Source organism: Capricornis sumatraensis, chromosome 4, assembly GCF_032405125.1.
Source record: "Capricornis sumatraensis isolate serow.1 chromosome 4, serow.2, whole genome shotgun sequence".
Lineage (NCBI taxonomy): Eukaryota > Metazoa > Chordata > Mammalia > Artiodactyla > Bovidae > Capricornis > Capricornis sumatraensis.
The window spans coordinates 146,026,089-146,042,026 of record NC_091072.1 but is presented as its reverse complement, the minus strand read 5'-3'; the positions used below and the strand labels follow the sequence as shown (position 1 = coordinate 146,042,026).

Below are 15,938 nucleotides of genomic sequence, written 5' to 3'. Positions count from 1 at the left end.
ACTTCATCTTCTGTGCTGTATTTGTCAAACTTCAGATTTTCCTGCAACCTCAACATCCCCACAAATAGGTTATGAGCTCCCCACCCTGGTGAGCAGGTGCACCAGTGATGAGGTGGTCCCCTGCCCAAATCCCCATCTTGTCCTCCCCAGTGACCTAGTTATATTCAAATGCACCAACGAAATCCCCTAATGCTTTTTTGTCGTGTAACTATACCCTGACTCTGGGTATTGTCATTTGTCCATGGGTCTTCAATCTCTCCTTGTGTCATTGCTGCTTCATTGAGGCTGTCTCTTGTCACTTTCCCCATGTACCCAACCTGATAATACCCTGTATCTTTGAACATAATAAGCTGTATTTGCCTGAACCTCTCCTCTAACCCCTCTTGTAGCCACACATGTCTAAACATATCATGAAAGAATACAACAGGCTATCATGATGAGGTCCAACACAGCAGTTGTACCTAAATGAAGCATTTGGGCTCAGCCTCCTGCCTCCTAGGATTCCCTGTTGGCTCAGATGGTAAAGAATCTGCCTGCATTGTGGGAGACTCAGGTTCAATGCCTGGGTCAGGAAGATCCCCTGAAGAAAGGCATGACAACCATTCCAGTATTCTTTCCTGGAGTATTCGATGGACAGAGGAGCCTGGCGGGCTACAGGTCCATAGGGTCAAAAAGTTGTACACGACTGAAGTGACTTACTTTACTTTTACTTTTTTCCCTGCCTCCTATGACACACAATAGAAACTGGAGGGCCCAGTGACTATGGGTCATGAGACTTTCTCTCCAGGGCCAAGCAAGTGTTCATGTTTTCTTTGAGCACCTAATGTTCAAGAGGTCACTCTATGACTGGAGTCTTCACCCAAGAATGTACTAAAGACTGTGATCCATAGGCATATGCTATTCTCAAAAAGAAAAAGAGGATTTTCCAGCTAAATATCCCCTCCCAGACCAGACAAGACTTACCTGAGCAGACTGCTCCAGCATCCCTGTCATGGGATAGGCCCTCAGGAAGGTGGTTTTTAAGAGGAGGATAACTACACTCCATGAGAGAAGATTCTGTCCCATTGCAGTAAATATACTGAAACCAAATGGGGCCAATCCCTGGTCCAAAATGAGCTCCTCTGGAAGCATTAATGGCAGCTCCACACTCCAGTTCTCTGCACACCACAGCTGCTGCCTCCAAGCTCCAGTTGTGATCATTCACTGTGCCCCATTCTCCTTGGTGCTTCACTTCGACTCTCCCCTCACAGTGGTGGGCTCCATCCTTCAGCCTCACCTCCCGAGCTGCAGAGGGACAAGGACACAGAAGACATTTTAGGAGACAATGCAGACGTATAGTGGTAATATTTACAAATGAAATCTCTGACTTCTGAAAAAAAATCCTGTGTTCAGCATTTCTTGACTTCTATGGCATAAACATTCCCACATGGCCAACCCTAAGCCCCCAATGTGCCATCACTGAACCTGGAGCAGGAAGGGAGGCACCAGGTGTTTCTCAGGAGCCTGTAGAACCAGCTCCAGGGACACCATCGAGGATAGGCCTCCAGAGACTCTGGATGCTGCCCTCCCTGTAGATGTGCCCAAGGCTACGAGGGCCCAGCTTCTCTGCCTCAGTTACAGCTCATGGCCCAGGATCCAGGGAGGAATCCTCCCTCTCCTTCCCTGTCCATAGGGAGCATCTCATCCAGCTCAGGAACAGAAGGCTGGGGTAACAGGCTCTGAAGTGTTCCAGTTATTCCAGCTGCCTGGTGTTCATGTCCTTATGTAATCCCCACACTCAAATGTACCTAGTAACAAGCATCTAACAAATGAAATTTGGCAACAGGAATGAGATGTAATTTAAGAGATTAGATTTCAAGATGACTATGGTTTCCCCTTGTTGATCTATCTTGCTCTTCCTTTTGCCATAGCAAACTGAATAGAACACATCGTATAAGAAAAAAAAAAATTGGCTGCTCACTAATACATTAAAACCTAGCTTACTTTGGCTATTGTGATAAGAAATAGAAAGAAATTGACAAAGAGAAAAAATATTGAGACAGAGACTTATTTTATATTACCTCAAATTGCAAAATATCTGTGCTAAAACTGAAGTCACTAAGAACATGAGAAGCCAATGTCATGTAGGAAAAACCTTAAATGTGCTAAGAAAAATTGCCAATCTAAAACTATATTCAAAAAGCACTTATTTTAAAAGAATAAAGCCCTGGAAAGTGACATCATGAAACTGATGATGTAGGAGACAACAGCTTCCTTCTCCTTCCTCAACAAACATCAATTCCCTTGAATCTTTTTGTCACTTCCACTGTAAAGTCATAAGGGATTTCCAAATTCATCATTTTGTAAATATTAACAATGTACAGCTTTTGGCATGTCAGTCTTACCTCAAATAGGAATTTTTAAAAAAGAAAAGAATTCTTTGCAACCTCAAGAGTATCATGAAAGATCTGTTAGTGGTGAGATTGGAAAAGATATTCCAGTTGTTATCAGAATGTCTGATGAATTTTCCAGGGTTTAAACCTACCACAATAGTTGGAACTGAGGAAGATATTATCAAATATCACAGCAAGCTGAGAATATCCTTGGTAAATACTGTGACCACCCAATCACATTCTAGTTTACCCCTTGGCTCAGGTCAAATACATGTAGACTGGACTGAGTCATTATTACGTATCATTTCAAAGTTCTCTTAACTTCACTGTCCTTAGTTTTGCTTCAGCTACTCTGTTATAATCGTCAAGCTTCAGGTTTTCCTGCAGCCTCAACATCCCCACAAACAGGATGTGAGCTCCCCACCCCGGTGAGCAGGTACACCAGTGTGATGAGAGTGCCACAAATCCCAAGTCTTGTCCTCCTCTGTGACCTACTTACATTCAAAAGTACCAATAAAATGCCCTCAGGTAGTTTCTTTCTATAACTTCACCCTGACCTTGTTATTGTCAATTGTTCATTGATCTTCACACCCATTTTGGCCTCCACTTCTGGGTTAAGCCTGTTCTATTGGTACCTACCCTGTATACTCATATGAGGATACTCTCTGTAGAAATTGTGAGTATAATAGAGTAAGTTTGCTTGCACTTCTCACATATGCTCTCCTGTAGTCCCACTTGTTTGACCACCTGATGCAAGAATGCGAGCTACCATGATGAACCTAATTCGTAGAGGTCCATCCCAGTAGTTGCACCTGCATGAAACATTTGACCTCACACTTCCACCTTCTATGACAGACCACAGAGATTGGAGGGCCCAGTGACTATGGGTCTGGAGTTTTTTCTCCAGGTCCAAGCAAGTCTTTATGCTCTTCTGAGCACCTAATGTTCAAGAAATCATTGTGTGAGTGGAATCTTCAAAGAAGTATGTTCTAAAGACTGTGATCCACGTGCCCATAGTTTCTCTGGGAATAAAACTGAAAGATTTCCTACTGGGAATCTCCTCCCAGACCAGATAAGACTTACCTGAGCAGATTACTCCAGCATCCTTGTTATGGGAATAGCCCTCAGTACGATGGTCTTTAAGAGGAGGATAACTGCACTCGGTGATAACTGACTCCTGCCCTTTGCAATAAATATAATGAAACCAAATGGGTCCAATTCCTGGTCCAAATTTAGACTCTTTGGGAGCACCAACAGCAGCTCCACACCTCAGCTGTCTGCACACCACATGTGCCTCCTCCATGTTCCAGTTCAGATCATTCACTGTGCCCCATTTTCCTTGGTGCTTCACTTCCACTCTCCCCTCACAGCTATGGTCTCCATTGATCAGCCTTAGCTCCAGATCTGCAAGACAGACACAGGCACAGGACATAGGAGAGATTTTAGGGGACAATGCATTGGTGTGCTATTAAGAATTAAAAAAATCTTCTCTCTGAGGGGAAAGCTCTGTGAACAGCATCTGTTGACTTCTGTGGTATAAATATTCCCTCCGTGGCCAACTCTAAGCTCCCAGTGTGCCATCACTGAACCTGGAGCAGGAAGGGAGGCACCAGGTATTTCTCATGAGCCTGAAGAACTGGCTCCAGGGATACCACTGAGAACAGGCCTTCAGAGACTCTGGATGCTGCCCTCCGTGTAGATGTGCCCAAGGCTACTAGGGCCCAGTTTCTCTGTCTCAGTTATAGAGCATGGCCCAGAATCCAGGGAGGAATCCTCTCTCTCCTTTCCTGTTCCCTAGGGAGAATCTCATCTAGCTTAGGAATAGAAGGCTGGGTAACGGCCTCTAAAATGTCCCAGTTATTCCTGTCACCTTTTGTTCACATCCTTGTGTAATGCCCACACTCAAATGTACCTAGAAACATGAATCTACCAAATGGAATTTGGCAAAGTGATGAGATGTCACTTAGATTTCAAGATGATTCTGATTTCCCCTTCCTAACCTGTCTTGGTCTAATAAAACAAGATGTCATGTTGTGACTTACTTATAGAAACACTTGCATGACAGGGAATGGAGGCAAGCCTCTGTCCAACAGCAAACATGGACCGAGACTCTCAGTTCATCAGCCTGCCAAGGTCTGAATGCTGCCAACATCCAGTCAATTACATTTGGACAGTTAGCACTCCTGGTTGGACCTTCAGATGATTGCATCCTTGTGAGACATCATGAGTCAGAGGACCAAGGTAAGCCATGTCAATTCCTGGCCCACCAAAGGTGTGAGGTACTAGGTGTTTGCTGATTTAAGCTGCCAAGTTCAGCACCAACTTGTTGCACAACAACACATAACTGATGTCAGGCTTCCCTCCAGTGTCAGAAGGCAGGGGTGAACAAGCTGGAGGTTTACCTGATGTGACCTCTTTCTGTTCCATCAAGTCTCACCTAGTATCCCAGGGTCCTGTTTTCCCATCAGGAACTTAGAAGTGATTTTTCTAAGACCATGAATCAGCTCTAGTAATTTTGAATTTGGTTCAGAAAATGAGAATTTTTCTTATAATAACAAGATATGGTCCCTGGGGCATCACTAACACTGCTCAGGTCTAGACCCCACCCCATGTGCTCTCACTCTGGTAACAGAAGCGGTACATCACAGAGAGAACAACTGGGGAAATGCTGAGCTGGAGAAGATTCTGGTATTTGGTCAATTCAGGCATGTGCACAGGGAGACAGGAGGATGGTCTGTCTCTTCCTGTTTTTGTAATGTCACATGTTGGATTAGGGCCGCAACTGTATGGTCTTATTTAACCTCAGTTACCTCCTAAAGGCCATTTCTCCAATCCAGTCACTGTGGGGCTAAGACTTCAAGATATACATTTTGGAGAGAAACAGTTCAATCCATAGAGCTGGGGAGGCTCACTCTCAAAAGGAAAGAAAAGGATACAAGGTAAGGAGGTGAAGGAGACATCGGGTGCAAAGAGACAGCCTGTGATGCTTACTCAATTTGGGTGTTATTTTTTACAGTCAAACCCTGAGATGAGAGTAAGGTTTGACAAAGTATCATGGAAGCACACAAGAAGCTACTTTTATGAATTCTAAAATTATTTAGGGAAAGGCAGTGTAAGTGCTGTAAATGCAGAAAATGGTGAGACAATGACCCTGCCTTCATGTATCTTTTATGTAATTGATGAGAGAAACAAACAAGTACATGATTTAATTACTGTGATAAATTCCAGGAGATTATCTCAGTAACTGTCAGCTTGGTTATTGAGGGTATCTTTTCTGCTGAAAATAAATAAAATGAAATAAATTCACTAAAAATTATCTTAAAAGCATTAAAGACCTCACATGATGGCTAAAAAATTCAGGAGAAATCAGAAAACGTAAATTTTTCACTGAGGTACAGGAACGTGGAATGCGGTTTTACCCTGACAGCACTAGGCCATTCAGGAAAATGTGTGGCTTTTTAATGGCCCTTGATGGTGAGGAGGTATAAATCATATAGGAAATCCACACCGAAATGAGGATCCAGCAGAAGGCATTCTCCACGTGAGCCGGACACCAGTTGAAACAGACCTGCTGTTGCATAGAATCAGAATTGGGGTTTGACTTTCTGGATTGTCCAGGTAATATCCATTTTTGCACTTGTATGAAGGTGGCCCACTATTGATAATACCACAAAATCATGAAAAAATAAATATGAATATCTTTCTGGAGTAAATCACCTTCATCCTAAGTCTAAATTACCTCTACAAATAGTTTTTATAAATCAAGTGACCCAGTATAGTGTCATAAAAAAGTACTCCAAGCGACAAAATGTCAAAACACAAACCAAGAGAAACTACTGAAGCAGAAACAGAGATTTCTCATGTTCAAATATCAGATATTGGCTATATATCTTCTACTATACCATAGTTGAAGAAAGATAATCTTCACAGACTGAAAAAATGCATACAAAAAATTTAAAACATGATTTTTACAAATGAAAAATATGCCTTCTTAAAATTAAATGTGTGCATCAGATTAACCTCAGAAAAAGGCAGACTAGAGAAGTGAATAATAAGTCAAGATAAATTATCTGAAATACTGAACAGAGGAGCAGAAGGATAAAAATACAGAAGAGTAAATTAGAGACAAAACATGGAGGAAAAACTTAAAACAAGTTAAATTTAAATATGGGGAGAAGGAGAGGGTGCCTGAGACAAGGAGACATAAAGAAAGGGAACTGGCATATGCCATATTTGAAAAAATATTGGCTGAGAATTTTTCAGAATTGATGACAGATGCCAAGCCTTAGAGGCTTCCCTGGTGGCTCAGATGGTAAAGAATCTGCCTGCAATGCAGGAGACCCGAGTTTAACCCCTGAGTCAGGAGAAAGACATGGCAATCCACTCCAGTATTCATGCCTAGAGAATCTGATGCAGAGAGGAGTCTGGTGGGCTACATTCCGTGGGGCCACAAAGAGTTCGACATGGTTGAAGTTATTTACTTTACTTTTTTTTCCAAGCCTTAGAGTAAGTGCAACAAAATTCAGGGGACACATATTGTAGACATATCACAGATGTAAATATCCTAATGCTTAGTGATAATTAAAATTCTCTATTCTGAGCACATGGAAGTATTAATACTTCCTTATCTGTCTGAAAGGAAGCATAACCAAGTGATTTGACTTATGCAATAAAGTATGATAACAAATGATGTCACTTCCACAATGAAACATTTAAGAGCCAATAGTTTTGTCTACCACAGCAAATCCTACAGCCTTGTGTTAAAGCGTTAGAGTCATAAGATGGTGGGGCAAAATCAACCTGGGTGTATAAAAATTTATGATAAGCAGATACCCTGCCAAACTGAATAGAACACACCCTGTGAGGACAAATTTTGGCTATTTGTAAATACTTTATAATGTAGTTTATTCTTGCTAAAGTGATAAATAGCAGGAAATTGACAAAGAGAAAAATATTAAGAATACATTTCCTCAACTTGAAAAATATCTACATGAACCCCTAAGTTGCTAAGAACATAGGAAGCCAATACAGAGTAGACTGAAGACTTGTATGTCCTATTTAAAAAAAAAAGTGCCAATCTAAAACTCTATATTCAAAACCACACTTTTAAGAATGTGTGTGCTTAGTCGCTAAGTCGTGTCTGACTCTTTGCAACCCCATGAACTGTAGCCCACCAGGCTTCTCTGTCCATGGGGATTCTCCAGGCAAGAATACTGGAATGGGATGCCATGCCCTCCTCCAGGGGATCTTTCTGACCCAGGAATTGAACTGGGGTCTCCTGCATTGCTATAGTCCATGGGTTCACAAAGAGTTGGACACAACTGGGCCACTTTCACTCCACTCCTGCATTGCAGGTGGACTCTTTACCAGCTGAGTTACCAGGAAAGCCAACTTTTAAGAATAAAACCCTGGAAAGTGACATCATGAAAATGATGATGTAGTAGACAGCAGCTTCCCCTCCCCCACTTTCTGCCTGAAAGATCAACAATTAGACAGCTATCCACAAATAAATATAGTTCTGGAGAAAACAGGAGTCCTCTTTAGAAATTTTAGCAGCAAAAAGACATTTTTATGCAAAAAAAAATTTTAGCAGCAAAAAATGATGAGTCATTTGCCAGCATCATTCCATTTCCCAAGCCAGCATTACTTGATGCCAAGAGATTTCCCTTGCCAGGAATGTCAGAGCAGGCTGAGGAACCAGGGCCCTGGCCTTGTGAGGCAACACGTGAAGGTTGTGCTTGAGTTTCACCTCACACAGACCTGCAAAACTGAGACACATATAAAGACCAGGAATAAGGAAGAAAAGAAGGGGCTACAGTAGCTGTCACACAACAGGAATAACTGCAGTTCAGTTTCCTGCTCTGTAGACAAATTCAGCAGATTCTGCCCTTGAAGGAACTAATGCTGCTGGCTTCCTGCAGATTTCACCAGTTTTAACCAACCCCAGTAACACATTCACTGGTATCTGCCAACAAGCACCTCCCCCTTCACTTCCTCCAGAGCCCAGGAACAGCACCTGCAACAAGCTCAGTTCTCTGGCTGAACAAATGCAAGACATTAGTATAAACCTAACGTGTGACCACAACACCACGCATGTGTTCATGGCTAGATACTGCAACTGTCCACTTGAATCCCACCAGCCTGACACCTGTCAGCAGGCTCCACTGTAGTGTGCATGCCCAGGAGAAGAGAATGTGGCCATGGGAGAGCACATAGAGAGCTAGAGGCACCCAGGCTGCCAAGGAGCCCTTCCATTGCACAGGCCCTTGCTGCCTTCATGGGTGCCCACCACAGCATGTGTCTACAACTGGCATCTCCCCCACGCCGGCTACATCTGATACCAGAAAAAAGAGAGAGATCTGCACAGTCCTCTACTTGCTAAATAGATTCTATATTATTAAAATTTCCCACAAAGAAAACTACGATCTTGAAAGGCCAGCACTTCCCCAGAGCTCAGAAGTGACTCCCACATCAAGAAAAAGAAAAGTCAGGAAGGAATGAGAGCAGGAAGGAAGTGTAACACAGGAGCTGTGGTGAACATGGGACTTGACCTGGATCATGATTCCCAGTCCTCCTGAGATATCAGATAATAATTTCCTCAATTCCAGCTCTTGTCATGGAAATTATATCCTGAGCAATTCATCAAACATTCTGCTAACAACCTGGAACATCACTGGCAAAAATTGTGACCACCCAATCCTTCTTCTTTTAGCCTTGGCTCAAGCCAAATACGTATAGACAGGACTGATCACTTATTGCGTATTCTTTCAAGTCTCTTAATTTCACCGTCCTTAGTTTTATTCCAGTCTGTGTCATAATTTTCAAACTTGAGGCTTTCCTGCAGCCTCAATATCCCCACAAATAGAATGTGAGCTCCCCACTCAGATAAGCAGGTGCACCGGTGTGATGAGACTAGCCCCTGCCACAAAATCCATTTTTGCCACCCCTAACTGTGACCTAGTGACCTTCAAATGCACCAGTGAAAGTCTCTTGTGCCTTTTCCTTGTGTAATTCCACCCTGACCCTCAGTATTGTCACATATTCATTCCCTCCGTATAGTCCTCACTTCTAGGTTGATCTGGATCTACAGGTACCACCCCCATTTTCCAACTGAAGATATCTGTCTCTCCAGGATCTGTCAGTATAATTAACTGTGTTTGCCTGCACCTCCCCCATATCCCTTCTTACATGTGCACTTGTCTGACCATGTCTGTAAAGAATACAAAGAGCTACTGTGATAAACCTAACTCATAAAGGTACAACCAAGCAGCTATACATGCACAAAACATTGAGCTCAACTTCCTGCCTCCTGTGACATATCACAGAGACTGGAGGGACTAGTGATTATGGGTGTGGAGCCTTTCTCTCCAGAGACAAGCAAGTCCTTATGTTCCTTTCAGCACCTAATGTGCAAGGAATGACTGTGTGAGTGCAATTTTAGTATGTTCTAAACTGCTTGGAAGAAAAGTTATGACCGACCTAGATAGTATATTCAAAAGCAGAAACATCACTTTGCCGACTAAGGTCCGTCTAGTCAAGGATATGGTTTTTCCAGTAGTCATGTGTAGATGTGAGAGTTGGACTGTGAAGAAGGCTGAGTGCCAAAGAACTGATGCTTTTGAACTGCGGTGTTGGAGAAGACTCTTGAGAGTCCCTTGGACTGGAAGGAGATCCAACCAGTCCATTCTGAGGGAGATCAGCCCGGGGATTTCTTTGGAAGGAATGATGCTAAAGCTGAAACTCCAGTACTTTGGCCACCTCATGCGAAGAGTTGACTCATTGGAAAAGACCCTGATGCTGGGAGGGATTGGGGGCAGGAGGAGAAGGGGGTGACAGAGGATGAGATGGCTGGATGGCATCACTGACTCGATGGATGTGAATCTGAGTGAACTCCGGGAGTTGGTGATGGACAGGGAGGCCTGGCGTGCTGTGATTCATGGGATCACAAAGAGTTGGACACGACTGAGCGACTAAACTGAACTGAACTGAACTGAAACTCTGTGATCCGTAGTCTCATAGTTACTCTGGGAATGAGACTAGGGCTTTTTCTGATGGGGATCCCCTCGCAGACCAGACAGGACTTACTTGAGCAGACTGCTCCTGCATCCTGGTCATGAGAAAGGCCCTCAGGGTGATAGTCTTTAGGAACAGGATAGGTACACGCTGTGAGCACTGACTCTAGCCCATGGCAGTAAGTGTAACGAAACCAAATGGGGCCAATCCCTGGTCCAAAATGAGCCCCTCTGAGAGCATCAGTGGCAGCTCCACAACCCAGCTGTCTGCACACCACTTGTGCCTCCTCCAATCTCCAGTTGTGGTCATTCACTGTGCCCCATTCTCCTTGGTGCTTCACTTCCACTCTCCCTTCACAGCGGTGGGCTCCATCCTTCAGCCTCACCTCCAGATCTGCAAGAGAGACACAGACACAGGGCATAGGAGGGATATTAGGAGATAATGAAGTAATGTGCTGGTAAGTATTAAAAAAAGAGAAAATTCTGATGTTTGAAAACAAACCTCTGTGAATAGCATTTCTTGACTTCTATGGTATAAATATTCCCACATAGCCAATTCTAAGCTCTCAATGTGCCATCACTGAACATGGAGCAGGAAGGGATGCACCAGGTATTTCTCACGAGGCTGTAAAACTAGCTCCAGGGACACCACCAAAGACAGGCTTTCAGAGACTCTGGATGCTGCCCTCCCTGTAGATCTTCCCAAGGCTACTAGGGCCCAGCTTCCCCATCTCAGTTACACTTCACAGCCCAGGATCCAGGGAAGAATCCTCCTCCTCCTTCCCTGACCATAGGAAGAATCTCATCCAGCTTAGGAACAGAGGGCTGGGGTAATAGGCTCTAAAGCTTCCCCATTATTCCTGAAGCCTGGTGTTCATGTTCCTGTGTATCCCCATATACTTGACTATACCTAGTAACAGGCATCTAACAAATGGAAATTGGCAAAAGTAATGAGATGTCACTTATGAGATTAGGTTTCAAGGTGAGTATAGTTTTTGTCTTGTTGACCTATCTTGCTTTCCCTTTTTCTTTGATGAAACCAGCTTCCATTTGTGACCTACTTTCAATAAACCTTCTTGACAAGGAAAGGAGTCAAACCTCTAGCCAACAGTCAACCACGGACTGGGACTCAGCTCAACAGTCTACCAAATTCTGAAATCTGCCAACATCCAGGTGAGTATATTTGAGTATCTACTCCTGGTTGAACCTTTAGATAATTACATCCTTGTACTGAGCTAGAACTGTGTTTGAGTGTCTCCTGTGAAGGTACAGGTCAGCAGTGGACTGCTGCAGGGGCAGGGGCTCTGGATGCAGCAGACCTGGGTAAGGCATAAGCCCTCTTGGAGGAGGTCACCATTAACCCCATCATAGAACCACCGGGGAAACAGACTCTTGGAGGGCACAAACAGAACCTTGTACAGACCAGGACTCAGGAGAAAGGAGCAGTGACCCCACAAGAGACTGTCCTAGACTTGCCCATGAGTGTCCAGGAGTCTTCAGCAGAGGCATGGGTCAACGGTGGCCTGCTGTAGGGTTGGGGACACTGAGTGCAACAGTGAGTGCATGGAACCTTCTGAAGGAGGTCCCCATTATGTTCATTACTTCCACCATAGTTTGGTCTCAGGTCAAACAACAGGGAGGGAACACAGCCCTGCCCATCAACAGAAAATTGGATGAAAGATTTACTTACCATAGCTTCTCCCATTAGAACAAGACCCAGTTTCCCTCTCAGTCAGTCTCTCCCATCAGGAAGCTTCCATAAGCCTCTTATCATTATCCATCAGAGGGCAGACAGAACAAAAACCACAATCACAGCAAATTAACCAAACTGATCATATGGACCACAGCCTTGTCTAGCTCAGTCAAATTATGAACCATGCAGTGGAGGGGCACCCAAGATGGACAAGTCATAGTGGAGAATTCTGAGAAAACACAGATGACACCACCCTTAGGGCAGAAAGTGAAGAGGAGCTAAAAAGCCTCTTGACGAAAGTGAAAGAGGAGAGCGAAAAAGTTGGTTTAAAGCTCAACATTCAGAGAACGAAGATCATGGCATCTGCTCCCATCACTTGATGGGAAATAGATGGGGAAACAGTGGAAACAGTGTCAGACTTTATTTTGGGGGGCTCCAAAATCACTGCAGATGGTGACTATAGCCATGAAATTAAAAGACACTTACTCCTTGGAAGAAAAGTTATGACCAACCTAGATAGTATATTCAAAAGCGGAGACATCACTTTGCTGACTAAGGTCCATCTAGTCAAGGCTATGGTTTTTCCAGTAGTCATGTGTAGATGTGAGAGTTGGACTGTGAAGAAGGCTGAGCGCTGAAGAATGGATGCTTTTGAGCTGTGGTGTTGGAGAAGACTTTTGAGAGTCCCTTGGACTGCAAGGAGATCCAGCCAGTCCATTCTGAAGGAGATCAACCCTGGGATTTCTTTGGAAGGAATGATGCTAAAGCTGAAGCTCCAGTACTTTGGCCATGCGAACTCATGCGAAGAGTTGACTCATTGGAAAAGACTCTGATGCTGGGAGGGATTGGGGGCAGGAGGAGAAGGGGACGACAGAGGATGAGATGGCTGGATGGCATCACGGACTTGATGGACGTGAGTCTGAGTGAACTCTGGAAGCTGATGATGGACAGGGAGGCCTGGCGTGCTGCGATTCATGGGGTTGCAAAGAGTCGGACACGACTGAGTGACTGAACTGAACTGAACTGATGGACTACTGGAGAAGGGAATGGCAAACCACTTCAGTATTTTTGCCTTGAGAATTCCAAGAACAGTATGAAAGGAAAAAAGATAGGACACTGAAACATGAACTTCCCAGGTTGGTAGGTGCCCAATATGCTACTGAAGATCAGTGGAGAAACAATTCCAGAAAGAATGAGGAGACAAAGCCAAAGCAAAAACAACACCCAGTTGTGGATGTGACTGGTGATAGAAGTAAAGTCCGATGCTGTAAAGAGCAATATTGCATAGGAACCTGGAAAGTCAGGTCCATGAATCAAGGCAAATTGGGAGTGGTCAACAAGAGATGGCAAGAGTGAAAATCGACACTTTAGGAATCATTGAACTAAAATGGCCTGGAATGGGTGAATTTAACTCAGATGACCATTATATTTACTACTGAGGGCAAGAAACCCTTAGAAGAAATGGAGTAGCCATGATAACAAACAAAAGAGCCCAAAATGCATTACCTAGATCCAATCTCAAAAATGACAGAATGATCTCTGCATTTCCAAGGCAAACCAACTATTCAATGTCATGGTAATTCAAGACTGCCCTGACCAGTAATGCTGAAGAAGCTGAAGTTGAGCAGTTCCAGGAAGACCTACAAGACCTTCTAGAATTAACACCCCAAAAAAGACATCCTTTTCATTTTAGGGTACTAGAATGCAAAAGTAGGAAGTCAAGAGATACCTGGAGTAACAGGTAAATTTGGCCTTGGAGTACAAAATGAAGCAGGTCAAAGGCTAACAGAGTTTTGCCAAGACACCACACTGGTCATAGCAAAAACCCTCTTCCAATACCATAAGAGAAGACTCTACACATGGACATCACCAAATGGTCAATACTGAAATCAGATTGATTATATTATTTGCAGCCAAAGAGGGAGAAGCTCTATACAGTCTGCAAAAACAAGATCAGGAGCCAACTGTGGCTCAGATCATGAACTCCTTATTGCCAAATTCAGACTTAAATTTAAAAAAGCAGGGAAAACCAGTAGACCATTGAGGCATGACCTAAATGAAATCCCTAATGATTATGCAGGAGAAGTGAGAAATAGATTCAAGGGATTAGATCTGATAGACAGAGTGCCTGAAGAACTATGGACAGAGGTTTATGACATTGTACAGGAGGCAGGGATCAAGATCATCCCTAAGCAAAAATGCAAAAAGGTAAAATGGTTATCTGAGGAGGCTTCACAAATAGCTGAGAAAAGCAGAGAAGTGAAAGTCAAAAGAGAAAAGCAAATATACACCCATTTGAATGCAGAGTTCCAAAGGATAGCAAAGAGAGATAAGACAGCCTTCCTCAGAAATCAATACAAAGAAACAGAGGAAAACAATGGAATGGGAGAGACTAGAAATCTCTTAAAGAAAATTAGAGATACCAAGGGAACATTTCATGCAAAGATGGGCACAATTAAGGATAGAAATGTTATGGACCTAACAGAGGCAGAAGATATTAAGAAGAGGTGGCAAGAATTCACAGAAGAACTGGACAAAAAACATCTTCACAACCCAGATAGTCATGATGATGTGATCACTCACCTAGAGCCAGATGTCCTGGAATGCAAAATCAAGTGGGCCTTAGGAAGCATCACTATGAACAAAGCTAGTGGAGGTGATGGAATTCCATTTGAGCTATTTCAAATTCTAAAAGATGATGCTGTGAAAGTGCTGCACTCAATATGCCAGCAAATTTGGAGAAGTCTCCAGTGGCCAAAGGACTGGAAAAGGTCAGTTTTCATTCCAATCCCAAAGAAAGGCAATGCCAAAGAATGCTCAGACTACCGCACAATTGCACTCATCTCACACACTAGTAAAGTAATGCTCAAAATTCTCCAAGCCAGGCTTCAACAGTATGTGAACCGTGTATGTGAACCATGAACTTCCAGATGTTCAAGATGGATTTAGAAAAGGCAGAGGAACCATAGATCAAATTGCCAACATCTGTTGGATCATCAAAAATGCAAGAGAGTTCCAGAAAGACATTGTTTTCTGCTTTATTGACTACACCAAAGCCTTTGAATGTGTGGATCACAACAAACTGTGGAAAATTCTTAAAGCAATGGGAATGCCAGACTACCTGACCTGCCCGCTGAGCAATCTGTATCCATGTCAAGAAGCAACAGTTAGAACTGGACATGGAACAACAGACTGGTTCCAAATTGGGACAGGAGTGTGTCAAGGCTGTATATTGTCACCCTGCTTATTTAACTTATATGCAGAGTACATCATGTGACATGCCAGACTAGATAAAATACAAGCTGAAGTCAATATTTCTGAGAGAAATATCAATAACCTCAGACACCACCCTTAGGGCAGGAAACGAAGAACTAAAGAGCCTCTTGATGAAAGTGAAACAAGAGAGTGGAAAAGTTGGCTTAAAGCTCAACATTCAGAAAACTAAGATCATGGCATCTGGTTCCATCACTTCATGGCTAATAGATGGGGAAACTGTGGAAACAGTGACAGACTTTATTTTCTTGGGCTCCAAAATCACTGCAGATGGTATCTGCAGCTATGAAATTCAAAGACGCTTGCTCCTTGGAAGCAACATAGACAGCATATTAAAAAGCAGAGACATTATTTTGCAACAAAGGTTCATGTAGTCAAGGATATGGTTTTTCCAGTAGTCATGTGTGGATCCAAGAGTTGCAGCATAAAGAAAGCTGAGTGCCAAAGAAATGATGCTTTTGAATTGTGCTGTTGGAGAAGACTCTTGAGAGTCCCTTGAACTGAAGGAGACACAGTCAATCCTAAAGGAAATCATTCCTGAATATTCATTGGAGTGACTGATACTGAAGCTGAAACTCCAGTACTTTG

At 43.3% G+C, this 15,938-nt stretch overlaps 2 protein-coding genes across 2 annotated transcripts in view; both read right to left on the bottom strand.

Moving 5' to 3' along the window:
- The window catches only part of LOC138078778 (deleted in malignant brain tumors 1 protein-like), a 373,461-nt gene extending 368,380 nt beyond the window's left edge, over window positions 1-5,081 (bottom strand). The window contains 3 exon segments of the mRNA XM_068971523.1: window positions 964-1,284; window positions 3,456-3,776; window positions 4,994-5,081. Coding sequence (XP_068827624.1) covers window positions 964-1,284; window positions 3,456-3,776; window positions 4,994-5,081 — 730 coding nt within the window.
- Window positions 5,082-5,708: 627 nt separating this feature from the next.
- The window catches only part of LOC138078777 (antigen WC1.1-like), a 35,148-nt gene continuing 24,918 nt past the window's right edge, over window positions 5,709-15,938 (bottom strand). Inside the window, exons 6-7 of the mRNA XM_068971522.1 lie at window positions 10,458-10,778; window positions 5,709-5,719 (exon numbers count right to left, since the gene is read on the bottom strand). Coding sequence (XP_068827623.1) covers window positions 5,709-5,719; window positions 10,458-10,778 — 332 coding nt within the window. The remainder of the gene's footprint in view (window positions 5,720-10,457; window positions 10,779-15,938) is intronic.